The sequence below is a fragment of the Pempheris klunzingeri genome, chromosome 5 (assembly GCF_042242105.1).
Source record: "Pempheris klunzingeri isolate RE-2024b chromosome 5, fPemKlu1.hap1, whole genome shotgun sequence".
In the NCBI taxonomy this organism is placed as follows: Eukaryota; Metazoa; Chordata; class Actinopteri; order Acropomatiformes; family Pempheridae; genus Pempheris; species Pempheris klunzingeri.
This window is the reverse complement of record NC_092016.1, coordinates 14,191,093-14,206,300: the sequence shown is the minus strand read 5'-3', so window position 1 is coordinate 14,206,300 and position 15,208 is coordinate 14,191,093. Positions and strand designations below refer to the sequence as shown.

Here is a 15,208-nt window from a genome sequence, read left to right as displayed (position 1 = left end):
TTTTATTATGTTTCTGCTCTCCAGTGTGTGCTGCTTGTTACCAGGTTACCGCTAAGAGATTTCAGCATGGCGTTCCTCAATGACGTCAACGCTTTTTCTACCCTCACAATTACGTTGTGTATGTCTCATTTCAAATTGGGGGTCTCTTAGAGAGCATGTAATGGGACATAACAACAATAGACCACAAGCTAAGGTGCCTTCTTCTAATCTCTGTGTTTTTCTAACTCTAAGGTCTTGAGTTAGATATGATCTTAAAATCTGGAACTTCAGTCCACTGCAGTTTATTCAAGAGAAAATATGTATGAAATATTTTTAAGCTGAATTATAAATTGCAGTATAACTTTTTTCAGTTCCTTTTCAAAAGTATTGCTGGATTCCTGTTTGAAGATGTGAGTGAAATATCCAACTTTTTGCAAATTTTTGTTGAATTTGTTTGATAAACTACTAAAATAGAGTTGATTTGTATGGACATAGCTTTTGCCTCCTACCTAGAGTGCTACCTGTTTGGTCATCCTAAAATGACAGCAGACAGGCATGACCGAACTCTATATAACTTACACACATGATATGACTTCTGATTAATGTGTCATCTGGTTTAATTTTTTGTTAAACATGATATGATGACATACTTTTTTCTCAATACACACCTTCATTCAACTTTTTAATCTGTTTTTTAAATCCCCTGAAAAATGTCTGCTGCTATACACAACATGCATTGCAGCCATTTTCTTAACTTCTTCATTGGCACAATACTTTTCTATGATGTTCCCTGTTCCTTGTCGGTAATACAATACACAACTGCTAGTTGTTCTAACATTTCGCGCATCATTTTTAATGTCTCAATCTTCCTGAAATTAAGATATTGCAACTATCATTGTTCCAGCAAGTAATGCATGCGTAGGTTCACTAGTTAATAACCATCGTACACCCGTCATAAACCTACCCACTCTAACCACCTGAAATAGGTCACATCGAGCTGACCTAATTTGGCTTGATCTAGTTACAGAGCAACAGTGATACCAGGTATGTAAAGATCATCAAAACCACAAGTCCACCATGTGTGTTCTTCAGTGACCTTGCAGGCTGAATGGCTGAAATGAGACCTTGATTTCGTGCACAGTGGCTTCTGTGAGTTAGCTCGTGCAGCAATCAGCTTGCCCTTGTGCCCCCCTCCTCCCACTGTGCGTGCTGTGCGGCCAACCCCTCCTGCCCAGGGGCGAGGACAGAGCAAAGCCTGCTGGGATGGGGGGGAAGGGAAGAGGGGAGGGGGGTTAGCTGGCACCGTGCCACCTTCCCCTGGCTGCCTGGCCTGACTGGGGGCAAAGAGGGAGGCTGCTGTGTCTCAGATTGATGAGGACAGGTCTGTGGTCTGGGTATAGAGTGTTGCAGAACAGACGTCCTGCTGGCACATCCTGCCCTCTCTGCCGCACGCCCCCCAGCCCTCCGTACTCGCCTTATCGGAACTCCTAATTGTCCTTATGAATATTTTAGAGGCGAGCAGGAATGGGAGTTCAGGGTTGGGGGTATGGTTTCAAGGGCCCTGACAGCTAATGATCCACTCAATGACCAGAGGGAGAGAGAGAGAGTGGGAGACAGACAGACAGGGAATAAAAACGGTCAGAAAGATTTTCAATAATCTTTATGTTAATGTTTTTTGTCTGGATTGTAATTTTCTTTGATCAGTTTTTAATGTGTGCCACCTTTTCTTTATGTGAAGTGGGAAAAGAGTGTGTGTTCTCATTCTTTTTAATCCGTAGATAATGATGACATTGGTTTGCCTTTATCCTCAATTTGTAGTTTAATTCCCTCTCGTCTATACTGAAAATATGCAGTCCGCTGATTGAGACTGTTCTCTCTGACTGTGGCGGCTAATAGCTTTGTCACATCAGTCATTCACCACAGTCTCAGAGCAGAGTGCTCTGAAGGGACTGCTCACTGCACAGCAATTGCCTCTTATTCAGTAAAATGGATGGGCTATATTTAATTGGTACTAGTCAGTCAAATGCAGGTAATAATGTACGATATACAACATAGAATATGATTAGTTTGTTCTCAGATCTGTCTGTCACTGCTTTAGATTTAGTGAAAATGACTCAATTTTGGATTAATAGGTCACTACTAGTCTGACTTTGATCTCACAGTTCATTATAATCTGTCCATTGTCATTGTAGTGTCAGGTGTGAATGATTCTCACTATGTACATTGTTCCTCTAACAGCTACAATACAACAATATCAAAATAAAATGCAGATGGTCGATTTGAGTGCTTGCCCCCTCCTGCTGCTCTTCCTGTCCACAGAGGAAGTAGACAATGGAATGAGCCAAAGGAAGGACATGAATCCAGCCTCATATCCTGATATCAGTCCACTCAGTAATGTGTAATGGTCATGAGATATGTCTGGGAATTAAAAGGGTCTCCTTATCTAATAGCCCCTCACTCCCACCTCACAATATGTGGTGGGAAATAAGGAAAGAAGGAGGCTTCCTACATCACAGTAACCTAGTGCTGGGCCATGCCATACAGTACCTTAAGACCAACCAAAGGAGGCTTTTATTCTCCGCAAGTGAGGAATACAGCACCACAGGGGAAAGGGAACATGGTGGTGGTGAAAGTCTCTTAAGATGTTATATAAGACCAGAAATATTCCTTAGCAGATAAAAGCCTTCATATCAGCCGCCTCCCCATGCTGATTTCCTAGTGCATTCACACTCAAAGAAGCCCTTTGATAAGCACATTAGATGGAACGGCCTGGACACAATGGTGATGTCATGAGGATTAGCACGCTACCTTGTGTAGTGTAGTGGTGGGCACAAGGGCTAATTCACAGCACTGCAGGGCGAGAGGCTGGGAGACCCGGCTGAAATGAGGTGAGGGGAGGCTGATGCACATCAACCAGTTAAAACATGGCTTCTATGTAGTTAAATCGAAGGCTGGAGTAAACACAGCGGTCGTGTTGTACTCCACTTTTGGAACATTTTGTGTAATTTGCCATTACACTGCAAACTGTCTTGCTTTTGAGGGGTCTGTAATCAGAGCTGTGGGCCTGTAATCAGACCTGTGGTGCACCAGTCACAGGTCAGGTGGTGCTCTGCCAATAGTGAAAGCCACTGTAAGTGAAAGGTACTGTGATTCAGGCACAATGGAAGGGACTATAGAAACAGCCTCTTCATGCCTTCCTTTCAGCCATCACCCCCACAATTTTGAAGTTCAGCTTTTATACCAAACCACTATCTTTCTCCTTTCACCCTGCCTTCTATTCACGCACAGTACTGTGCAATACATGAATAAGTTAAATGCAGAAAGCTCTCTTGACACAAGAGAGAGAGAACATCAGAGTGAAATTGTTTTCCAAGACTCACAGAAGCAGAGTAAATTGCTTGGGCCCGTTTCACTGAAAGTACTTCTCAAGAAACAGTTGATGTAGGTGGCTTACGCAATGGTTTGAGTTTTATTTTTAATCCATGAAATAGTGTTTGCTTCAATTTTGTAATAAAAGATGTGAATATAATGCTCAGAAGTATAGCCACAATTCCACAATGTCCACAATTGAGCTTAATGTGGGTAAGAGATGTAAAATGATGAACTGTCTGAAAAATTTGTATTATTTTAATAGTAAGTCTTAAGAGTATTCACTGGGCAGAATTGCATAAAAGAAAAGAATTTACATTGATATCAAATCAAAGTGGTATGCAAGGTTCCCTTTCACTTCACTAAAGCCTTGTGTACTGAACATATACTGCAAATTGGAGAGGCAATTACTGTGCTGAATGTTCCCCATGGTCACAGCTAGGTTAATAGTCAGGGCTCAGGTGGAGATGATGGATAGATGTTTTCTTCAGGAAAGGAAGCTGCAAGGCCTCCACCAATGGAAAACATTTTTTTAAAGAGTATGACACAAGCAAACTGACAGACACACATACATGTGCAAATGGACAATAGTGTCCAGTTGGTTTGACGTCAGCCACTCATAGTCTAATTTTTATTTGAAGAGCCAAATTTCTATCAACACAGGTTTGGACTGCTGTGAGAAAATAGCAGCTGGCCTTGTTCCCACTCATCTTTGTGAGCCTCTCAGGGCCTTATGAATAGATTACACAAGTTCCCTTGTCTATACTCTCTGCAGCCCCCCTCCTGCGACAAACAGCCCGTATCTTTCATCAGAAATGCTACTGAAAATTCCAACCTCAGCTGTATTCACAATCGGCCAACTTTACTTTCCAAAGTACAAACCCCACGACATGATTCGCCATTTGAGAGGCATTTTGAGATAGCTTTTTCAAATTATATGTAATGCAAAAAGGATTTTTCTTTTTTGCATCCTGATTGTTTTGTAAGTTACATTTTTTCTAGGTCAGAACACTGTAGTGGCTGGAGTCATCGCAGCATTGACATGTAAGAGCAAAGTTGATCTGGGGTCGGGTGGCCTTCAGGGCTCCATGTGGTCCCTTCTAAAGCCATGTCTCTGTGTGGCTGTGTCTGATTGGCCAGCATGGGGAGCCAGGTCTTGACAGGTGTTTGGAAGAAGGACACCTGTTTGGCCATGTGCTGATTTAGTGATCCATTTACTGGGAACAGTGGGCAGCGTCTGTGGGACACCCAAAACATGCCAAGTCATTTAACAAAGAATTACAGCCATGCTTTCCCAGGCATTCAATGTTATATGCATTAGACTGCCTCCGAGATGATTAACTCTTGCACACAAAATGATGTGCATACACAGCACCTTCAGTGCATCTTTTTGAAGATAATATGTATTGCAGTGATTCATGTCATGTATAATGGAACAGATATGAGTGCTGCCTGCTCCTATCTGGTTCCCACTCACCCACTGTGCTGTTTCAACCCCTCTCTAAATGGCTAGGGCCAGTGGGTGCGGTGTACTGAAGGCTGGCCAGACTTGTTGTGAAAGTAGAGCAGCCCTGCCCATCTCCCACAGCCGTGCCCGACCAGTCTGACCAAGATATTCCCATAATGAGCAGGTTGGAACTAAAATTTGCAGGTTGAGATCAGATCTTTGGCTCACTGGTGGAGAAAGTGCATAGTTTAACCCCAGTAAACACAGGCCTTTCAGGACCCTAACTAAAGAGGGTTCGTTCAGTAAACAGGAAATGAACCAGCAAGGCGTTTTCTTAGAATGAGAAGAATGCCACTGCTCTGTACCACACCAAACAGTAATACATTTGTGGTACACTGGTGGCCATTCATTATCCAGAGGACTTCTCTCTCTCGCTCTCCTCTGGGCATTGTGGACACTGTTTGAAGAGATGTGGGTGCTTTTCTGAACTTCCTTATTTCTGTATCAGCTGTGCACAGCATCATATTTCTGTCTGTGCAATATAGATTAACATTGTTACTGTGCCCAGAAGTGTACATTCCTCAGAAACTGTATGCATGCGAATGCATGGAGATGGAGTGAGCAGAGAGGGATTTACCATCATCTGGTTTTAATGAGCAATGATATTATGCAGCAGTCTCATAAAGCCATGGAACAGGTTTTAGGAAATGTAACTTACACTGAGGTTGTGGTAAGCAGCGCTGGGTTAGCCACATTGTCTGCACAGACCTAAGTGTACTGTCACATTGCTGTCAGAGGATGTAGCAGCTGTAGAAATACTCCCCCCCACCCCTCACACACACACACACACACACACAGACACATACACACACACCCAAAAGTCGCACATCCAACACACACACACAGACATTGCACATATGCACAACACACACTCCTACTTGTGCTACTGCTGATATAGTTTCTGTTTCTCTCTCACACGCACACACACACACATTTTCCACTTTGCAGGGTGATGAAGACCAGAAACCAGAGACTAAGGTCTCATTAGTGTGTGTAGGTTCCTCTCCTCTTGCTCACACTCTGACCCCTGCATCCACAGGAGTCAGTGACCTTCCTGTAGACACAAGGCCTCCGAGGCAGCCCACAGACATGGCACGGCTCTGCTGTGGACCTGCAGTATCCTGATAGAGGAACCTTGAGAGCCACACATAAATCATGTTTTGATGTACACTGCCTTGATATCACAAGCTGTCACATGCTGTCAGCATGTCTTGTTAACACCGCTATTCAGAGCTGTAATGAGGAGCAGAGAACAGCCTGTATGAAAGTGAGCAAAAAAGCACAGCGTCGCATTTATTTGTTTAGTTGTATGACATGTTTTTTCCCCTGAAGTTAGAATAGGCTCTTTATAACACAACCCTATGTGCTTATGAGCTCTTTGCTTTTACAATAATTGCTCAATTTCATGCTCAAATAAGCATCTTTGACCACATTTGATAATCCATTTTATTCCCCACATGCATTAACTTTGATAAGATTCCACGAGTGACAACCATACTGAATTACAGACTGGGACAGTCTGAAAGTACTCTGCTCCAGGATCTTCTTATGCAGGGGTTTCTTCCAGCTGGGTGGCTTATGATGACTGAAATATAATGAAAAATGCAAACATACACTTGTGGTAAGAGAAGGAAGAACAGAGAGGGATGGGGGCAGGGAGGAGGGTGAGAGAGAAAAGAGAGGAAAAGGGAAGACAATATTTTGTTTCTCTGAACACTTCTGAAGGGTGAAAGGATAGAGAGTGACATTTCAGTTTTCTGTTGGTACAGAGCCTAGTATTGAACGACAGTTTAGCCTAGCATTGATGTAGCAGCTGTTCATGTTGTACTGCGACAGAAGAAAAAAACTGAAGGACAAACATACAGTAGATGTTTCCTGTACATGTTGTACATGTTGTACTTGTTTTTATATATATATATATATATATTATATAACAACAGAAAAAACACAGAACCACGTCTTGTATACTGTTTCTTTTCAACTGTGTAATTTCATTTCAGAAATTGAGAAACAAAGGCCATAATGACTGTGCTAGTCCTGATCCTGATGACTGTTTTGGGCACAGCCCCCTCATGGACGACCATTTCGGCAAACTAAACGAAGAGAGTGATTTAATGTACAAGCGCTGTGGTGTAAGTACTTCCTTTGTCCTCTGCTGTTTTGTGTTGATTCCTGTCTTTATGTTGATGTTCACTACAGGCGCTAAACAAGAAAGAACACAGAGGTTGTGATAGCCCGGACCCCGATGCCTCATATGTCCTCACTCCTCACACAGAAGAAAAGTATAAAAAAATTAATGAGGAGTTTGATAATATGATGAGAAATCATAAAATCGTAAGTACTGTAAATGCAACGTCTTTGCTTGGCTTTGTGGCACAAAGGACTTTCACTCTTTTTTTCATTTAACTTTTTCCTCTTTTTGTTACCCCCCCCACCCCCCTCCCCAGAACCTCTGTCAACTACCTTCAGAACTACTCTAACTTAAGATTAATGCCCCCTTCACTGGGTGTGCATTTGTTTCTCATGTTGATTTGTTCGGCAACTGATATTTTGGCTCACCCTGATAAGATCACATTTCATGTGAACAGGTGAATTGCTGCATGCTTCTGCTGGAAAGATTACACCGTAGTATCGTGATCATTTCATCATAAATCAAAACACTAGTCGCTATTTAAACACATCAGCAATGTACAGAAAGTTCGTGCATATCATGAGTGTTTATCATAAAGATTTGCAGGTTCTGTGACTTCAGGTTGGGCTTTTTTCATCTCAAACCTGATTTTCATCTCATGATCTAATAAAAAAAAACAAAAAAACAAAAATTCATATTCACAATCTAATGTTTAAAAGGTTTCCTCTCAGATCTTCACATTTTGTCTCTCTTAATGCATTCTAGCATAAAATATCTCCCTCTCCTGAACAGTTCCAGGAGTAAAGTGTTCCCAGAGCACACTAACACTACACTATCATTTAGCATCTTCGCTCTCCCCTATCAAGCACCACACTGGCTCACCCTCCAAGATACCACAAATCTTTTGTGATCTTATCATGTGTGACAATATTAGAATTGTGCAAGAACATAGTGCTTACTAAGCAGTCGTTTCCTCTATGTTCCTGACATGAAGAGCATCACTTTGCCATTAACAAACTAATGATAACACCCGACTGGCTCACTGGATAATGCTATGATGAAACGTTCTCACTGCCACTTGTCATTCTCACTTATGCTTTGCACAGTCAGCACTTTGTAGGTAAATGCAAGTGAATCACGATTGTTGTAGTTGTGAATCCCTGCTACCCCTCTCTGCTGTGCTGAGAAACACATTACACAGCGGTGTTTCAAGAGGCAAACGTACGTCTGTAGAGCTGACTGCTGCAATGCCAAAGTGATCACCTGAGTGCATGTTTTTGGATTTTAGTTTCACGTGTTTTCTCTGTGTTGCAGTAACACTGAAGATTTGTGTCTATTCTGTATGTATGATATTAATGAGAATAAACTTTTTTTGATGGTTATATGGTGTCACTCAATAGCTCTCATATGTTGGGCAGAAATGTTTCTTTTAAATATTCCTGTGTAAAGCAGTTGTTGAGTTTGAAATGCACAGTATTTTGAAAATGTATTGGTTTATTTAAGAAAAAACTCCCATGGTCGTTCACTGTTAATGATGCCATGACAACCACTGACTCATCATATTCATCATCAGATCTTGAATTTTCAGTGTGTTTGTAAATATCTCTATGTGTTTGTCTCCCTCTCATAGCCCACAGCATTGCCTCAGCAGAACTTCTCCATGCATGTGGCTGTGCCTGTATCCAATCCTAATGCCATGTACCAGCCAGGCGGGACTCTGGGCAGCCAGGCCCTGGCAGCAGCCACAGCCTCCCTGAGTGACAGTGGGATGCTGTCTCCTCCACAGGCCTCGCTACACAGGAATGTGGGCTCAAGTGGAGGCCCCCAGAGACCCACTAGTGCAGGCAGTGCAGGTTAGTGGATAACAGCCCTAGTAAACTGGTCAAGTAGTGTACTGAGTATTATCTAGATCACTTAGAGCAGGTGTTTTTTTTTCCAGTGGATTAAAGACCTTTTGTGTAGAATTTGTTTGAATTACAGCATCTTTCAAATCATTCTGATAGTAAGTGTTTTTTGTAGAACAATTTAACCTAAAAAGCAGGGGAAGCAGCTAGTTTGGTCCTTTCCAAATGCTAGAAAAAGTGCAAATTTGCAATAGCTGCTACCGCGTACACTAACGCATCTACACGTGCATGCATTGACACACACACATAATGCGTCCCACAAGATGGGGGCATGGCTAAAGTGTAGGGACAGGGCAAACCTTCACCACTGAGAGTGTCTATGTTTGTATGTCTGTCAAGGTGTGTGTGTGTGTGTGTGTGTGTGTGTGTGTGTGTGTGTGTGTGTGTGTGTGACTGTGTGTGTCTATGTGTGCGTGTATGTTTCTACAAAGTCTGCCCTGTTTTGTGATCCATTTCCTTTGGAAATTATGCAGCTTTTCACGATAGGGCACTCCCACTGCCACACCCCCTCTTAGCCAACTGGCATCAACACAAACATGCACCTTTCTCACACACACACACACACACACACACACACACACACACACACACACACACACACACCAATTTCAGCCTCCTTGGGCTAAAACTGTGACTGCTGGTCACAAAAAACAACTGTTAACTCCTTCAAAGCTCACTAATGAACATATTTTATCTTCTTTGTTTGATTACAGAAAGGGAAAGACAACCTGTGGGTTTTCAGAGTTACAAGCTGTTCTCCTTTTAACTATTTTGTTGATGAACAACAGCCAATATGTGCATCTAGTGTTTCTCTTACACTGGTTGCCTGGCAACTTCACATAACCCCCCCCTTCGCGCCTCATGCGTAGCTCATACATCATTTGATATCAGTCAATGTTTCATCTAATGTGTATTTTTGAAATTGTTAACTTCAGGGTTTTTGATTTATCTCTAGTACATATGTAGTTTATACTTTTTTTTTTTCCAAGAAGGTCATACTCACATGTTTGTGAGATATATGTTTTTTTTCACACCCTCTGAACTCATCATCACACATTTTACTGTATCAGCATTGTGGAAAAATAATGTCAGTCTATGCTCGTACTCGTATGACTACTCTGACTCAGTCCAGATGGCTTTTGCAAGATTCAGCTTCACTGCATACAACAACAAGGTGTGAACTGCCTCATTCAAAACCACATATACAATTTGGCTGTCACCTACCCGTTCACATGAGGTTTACTTATAGGTTGTTCTTCCACAATAACTCTTTCTTAATCATTCTTGATTTTTATGATTCGTATTTCATCAGCATATTTCAAAAGCTAAAAAAATGGCCAAGCACGTGGCATACTAGCATTGTGTGCTTTGATTTAAGTGTATCTCTTGAAAGTGTCTGCTTGGCAGAATGTTCATATGACTGTTAAGTTAGACTCCAATAAACACCTGATTTCCAAGAAAATGAGTAATTGCTTGTTGCCAGTGCATCTTTAAAGTGGAACACTGCATTCACCATCTCCAACTTTCTAAACATAAGAAACACATGCTGAATGCAGCTTGATGTTTCTCTCTTTAATCATGTATTGAAAATTTCCCCACCATGAGGACACTGACTGGAGCACATGCCTCCCGTTAATGTGCTGTGAAGATAGATCTACATGACATTTTCATGTCTGGTCTGGCATCTCCATCACATGCTCTGCTAGCTTGCAGAATGATGCAGATGGTTAATCATATCACTCTGTGCATCTCATTAGGTGGCATGCTGGATACCACAGACCTTTCAGTGCCAAGTGGTGTGGGCTCCAGCCCAGCGGGTAAGTCCTCCCGGAGAGATTCATTAGCTCTCTGTAGCTCTGCCCAATAGGCCTCCTGCTTAGCACAAGAGCTGGATAGTTGCGTATCCATCTGCGATTGGTTCAAGGCAGTTGTCATTGTCATTGACTGATAGTGCATTTGCCGACTCTTATTTTCACTGCATGCAAAAGGAGTACATGTGTTGCTCCTCTCAGCAGAGGAAATGTATGATATGCTTGTTAAATGCATGTTTGAGAGATGGGAAATGGCTCAGCAGCATTCACACAGTGTGGTGTTTGTGCTTGAAACCAACCCTTGTAACCAGGCGAGGCAATTAGCTGTCCAACTGACTTTGGCAGGTAAATAAACGCAGCGTTTCCTTTAAACTTGTCACCTCTATGTGGCCCTCCCTCCTCCTGTTTCCTTCCCTCTATTGACAGGTGCATCTGTTTTCCCCCACTACTCTGGCAGCCCTTATAAGGCTGGAGAGGGTCTGTAAGATGCCTAGACCAGCATAACCCTGGAGGTATTCGGGCCATGACATCCCACTAAGTCCTCAGTACACAATGACCGGACAGCCTGTCATGGCTGCAATGTGCTGTGTGAGAGGTGGAGGCAGGTGGACTTTAACTCTTTCCTTGTCACATAGCCGGTTATACCGGCAGTATGACGTTACGTCATGGTAAGATATTTAATGTTCATAGCTCTTGGCAGACCCTAAGGATATAAGCTTACGATGGGATATTTGGTTAGGTATTGATTTGAACAAATAAAGACCACCTCAGATTGGTTTACAGTCAGCATTTTAAAGTGCCGGGTAAGTTTTAAGTTTGGGGTGTGGTAGGGGGTTGGGGTAGAGTAGGGATCCTCTGCCAGGGGGCGTCAGGGTTTGGCAGTGTCAGCATGCTGCAGCTGTTGTTTGTACCAACTGTGTAGAACAGCAGAGACTACAGGGAGGAGAAACCACTTCAGCCCTGCTGTCAGATGACCATTCTTGACATAGCTCCGATTTTTCACAAGTAGCAGCCATGACCACAGCAGAAACCTTTCAAAGTGGCCAGATGGAAGATGTGCCATGTGATATCTTCTCTCCTGTTCGATGGTGTCACCACAGATGCGTGCTCAGGGAGATACTTTTTTTTATTTATTTTTTATTTTATTACATAAAGCAAATAGAACAAGTAGATTGTCAGTGCTGGTTGTAAAAATTATCTAACATACTAGCACACATATGTTGATATCACAGTTTACATTATTGGCGAGGTTTTTCCAGCACACAAATTTCAGTTCTTCTTTCTAAAATAAGCCATCTGTTGTTGTTCTTGTCTAGTCTTCGATTCACATAATGACTCTAGAGCTACCACATGTTCAAAAAACTCATCTCTTTAAGTTCTTTCATTTTATACTGTTATTCCCATGTGCAGTTCTGCTGTATAATAGATCCTTTCTCTCAACAACTCGTGCAATTACACCTAATTACAAGCTCTGGCCCTTGACTTGTGAGCATTAAAAATGAGAGTTGTGAACAGGAGCATTTAAGTGCGTGCTCTCTCTTATGCAATATGTCTGCAAGCTATACACATCCCTTAATTATTATTGGAGCATCAAAAGCTCTTACAAGGCATGTCTCCATGTTCAGCAGATCACATCAGGTAATGGAATGAATGATGCTGCAGCTGAACCAGGTTTGTGTTGGGAAGAGAGTTGTTTTCCTTACTGTAGTTTTTGATTCCTTAATGCTGGGGTTAATTGAATGTTAAACGTGTACTCAAAGTTGGAAGATGATGATGAATCATGCTGATGTTGTATAGAGAAAAACAATAATGTGAACCAACTGTTCGCTTTTCTACAGTCTACGGTTTCTAGGGAAAGGAGTGAGGGCTCGAGAACAATAATTTACCTAGTAACCATCTACCTTTAGTCTTAACAAATTACCCATTGCACATCCTGCCTTGTCTTAGTTTTCTAAGACAACAACAGTAGGACTGTGCATGGCATCTATTGTTAGAAAAGTGTTTTTGGAAGCCTTGATTCACATCTACTACTTCTTGTCATTCATCAAGACGTTTTGCCTGAACCTGATGCATGTGGGATGTTGGGCACAATAACTCACTGTGTTTTCTTTCCCTGAACTCTAAATGAAAACCGAATGTGTCAGTAGTAAACACAATGCCTTATGTAATGCCCCTTCCCAGACCACGTTAATAATTCAGCACAATGAACTGAAACCAAACAGCTTTCAACGTGCACAGGTTTCAACCAGAGAGGATTTATTGGCATAACCAGTCAGCCAGAGAAGTCTGAATATGAAATGAGTGCAGCCATCAGAAAAGCCCATTGAAACTTCCCGGCTGAAAAGCTGCGTCTTAACTTGTGGCTCTTACCTTGGCTCAAAATTAACTTTGTGGTCTAAATATTTGTTCAGACATGTGTTGCTGTCTTGGCAATCATTTGAAAGAAGTGTGGGATTTTTTTCATCATCAGACATCTGACGTCAGACATTCCAAAGATATGCAAGTCAGGTGGGTTAATCCAAGTCTAAATTATCCAGCAAATACAGCACTCAGTGTGTGTCTGTCTTTCTGCCCTGTGATGCATTGGCAACGTGTCCAGTGTGTTATTCTGTTATCAGCCATCATAAATTGGTGTAGAGGAGACCTAGAAATGGAAAAGGACTGAAATGATAACAGATACAGTGTGACTACATTCCCGTTTTAGTCATGTAATGTACTGGAGGAATATAATGCAATGGTGCGAAATGAGCACCATTTGTTTGATAACATTATAACTTCAGCAACAGGTCTTTGCCCAATTAAATTTGATGGATTAATGCTGAATTGGCTGTAGACATGTGCTGCAGAAGGACACAGGATATTTAGAATAATTTGAATAGATAATAATTGGAATATTTAAATTTAGAAAAAAAGATCACTTTTCTTGGCCCTATTGTTATTTTTTTTTTTTTTTTTCAAAACCCACAATAAAGGACAGTGAACAATCCTTGTATCCTAAAGACAAAGGTGACTTGAATAGCTAGAAGTTACTAAATAATGCCCAAGAACTTCAAATAAACTTGTATGCTTATAGTTTTTTTTTGTTTTGAGTACATAATTTGTATTAGAATATATGTTCTTTACAGGGACATATACATAAAATGCTCTAACTGATTTTTAGTTTTGTATGTAGTGTTACTGGAAGGTATCTTGTAATATTTAGATACCACTTAATGCCTTTTTCAGAGCAGACATTTTGATATGTCATAGCATAAACATCACAGATGTAATTCATTACATTAATGAAAGCTGCATTACATTGAGATTTACCAGATCTTACTGGTATGACTGGTGTGGAGTGGGAGATAAACTGGAATGCAGCCATCATTCATTTGACTAGTTACACCTGTACTTTCCCTGCTGTAACAAGTCACTATGTCTGTTGTGTAAAAAGGCAGTCATGTTGTCGTCTTCTTTGTCTTGTGCTTCTTCCTGACAGCAGCTTTGTGTTTTTGGCAGAATCTCTGCTACAGTAGAATATCGTAGCTCCCGGATCACGATCAGAAAATGCTTTACTTGCCATATTGCCACGCTGCAATTCATTCCTTTACATGAACATCTATTTGCACTAACATCTCATTCCCACTCAATGACATCTTCACTGGTTTTAATCAGGTTTGCTATTTTTAGGGCCTTGGATGTTTACTCTGCTAATTCTGTAAACATTGTTTTCTTGCAGCAGCCAAGTCTTGTATGATCAAAGCCAGAGCTGATGGCGAAAGCTGCTTGTATATACTGTTGATTCAGCTGTGTGATACTATTGTCGGCTTCATAACTGTTTATTTGACCGTGAATTGTTGCTGTCCTTATCTGTAGTCAGAGGGGCTATTGTTCCATTATGTTCCTACGCAAGAGCCTACTCATTGTGCACACACTTTGTGTTTCACTGGGATACACTGAACACAATGGAGAAGCCAGCAACTTGTTGAAGTGTTACTGATCTGTTGATGCAGTGCTAGATACTATTCAGTCTTTCTTTCCGCCGTTTTCAGGACCGCAACATGTATACTGTATATTGTAAAGGTATATTTTTTACATAGAATTAAACAAGCTACATTCAATTTCAAATACAAGTGCACTTAAAATATTGCTTCTTTCATAACAATCCACCGTTCCGTTTTTATTAGAGTGGATTTGTGTGGAATCTGCAGAATCCCGCTGCAGACCTAGTTAAGATGAGTCATACAGTATGTGGCAATTGGAAAAAAAAAAGGTACTGTAGGAAGAACCAGAAAGAATTAAACTTTTCCAAAACCTTTTTAAAATGCAGCTGTTGTCAGGATATGAGGATGAGGAGTTGTGCTTCAGAATGAGAGTTTACTCTTATTTCTATGAGTTAAGTCACAAACATACAGATTGACACATTTTTTATTGGAGCTAAGAGAGGATGTGTATTTCTTTAAGGTACTTAACATATTATAGTATTTTAAATGATAAGATACAGTATCTGCACTGACATACGTTTTAC

The 15,208-nt window shown here is 41.3% G+C and overlaps 1 protein-coding gene across 9 annotated transcripts in view; it reads left to right on the top strand.

Moving 5' to 3' along the window:
* The window catches only part of mef2aa (myocyte enhancer factor 2aa), a 61,108-nt gene that overhangs the window by 37,622 nt on the left and 8,278 nt on the right, over positions 1-15,208 (top strand). For 3 of the 9 annotated variants that reach the window (XM_070831515.1, XM_070831511.1, XM_070831512.1), the window contains exons 4-6: positions 7,055-7,189; positions 8,617-8,839; positions 10,648-10,707. In XM_070831515.1, the coding sequence (XP_070687616.1) occupies positions 7,055-7,189; positions 8,617-8,839; positions 10,648-10,707 (418 nt within the window). Of the gene's footprint in view, positions 1-6,855; positions 6,988-7,054; positions 7,190-8,616; positions 8,840-10,647; positions 10,708-15,208 lie in introns of all 9 variants that reach the window. The other 6 variants (XM_070831516.1, XM_070831514.1, XM_070831520.1 and 3 more) reach the window with 3 other exon arrangements.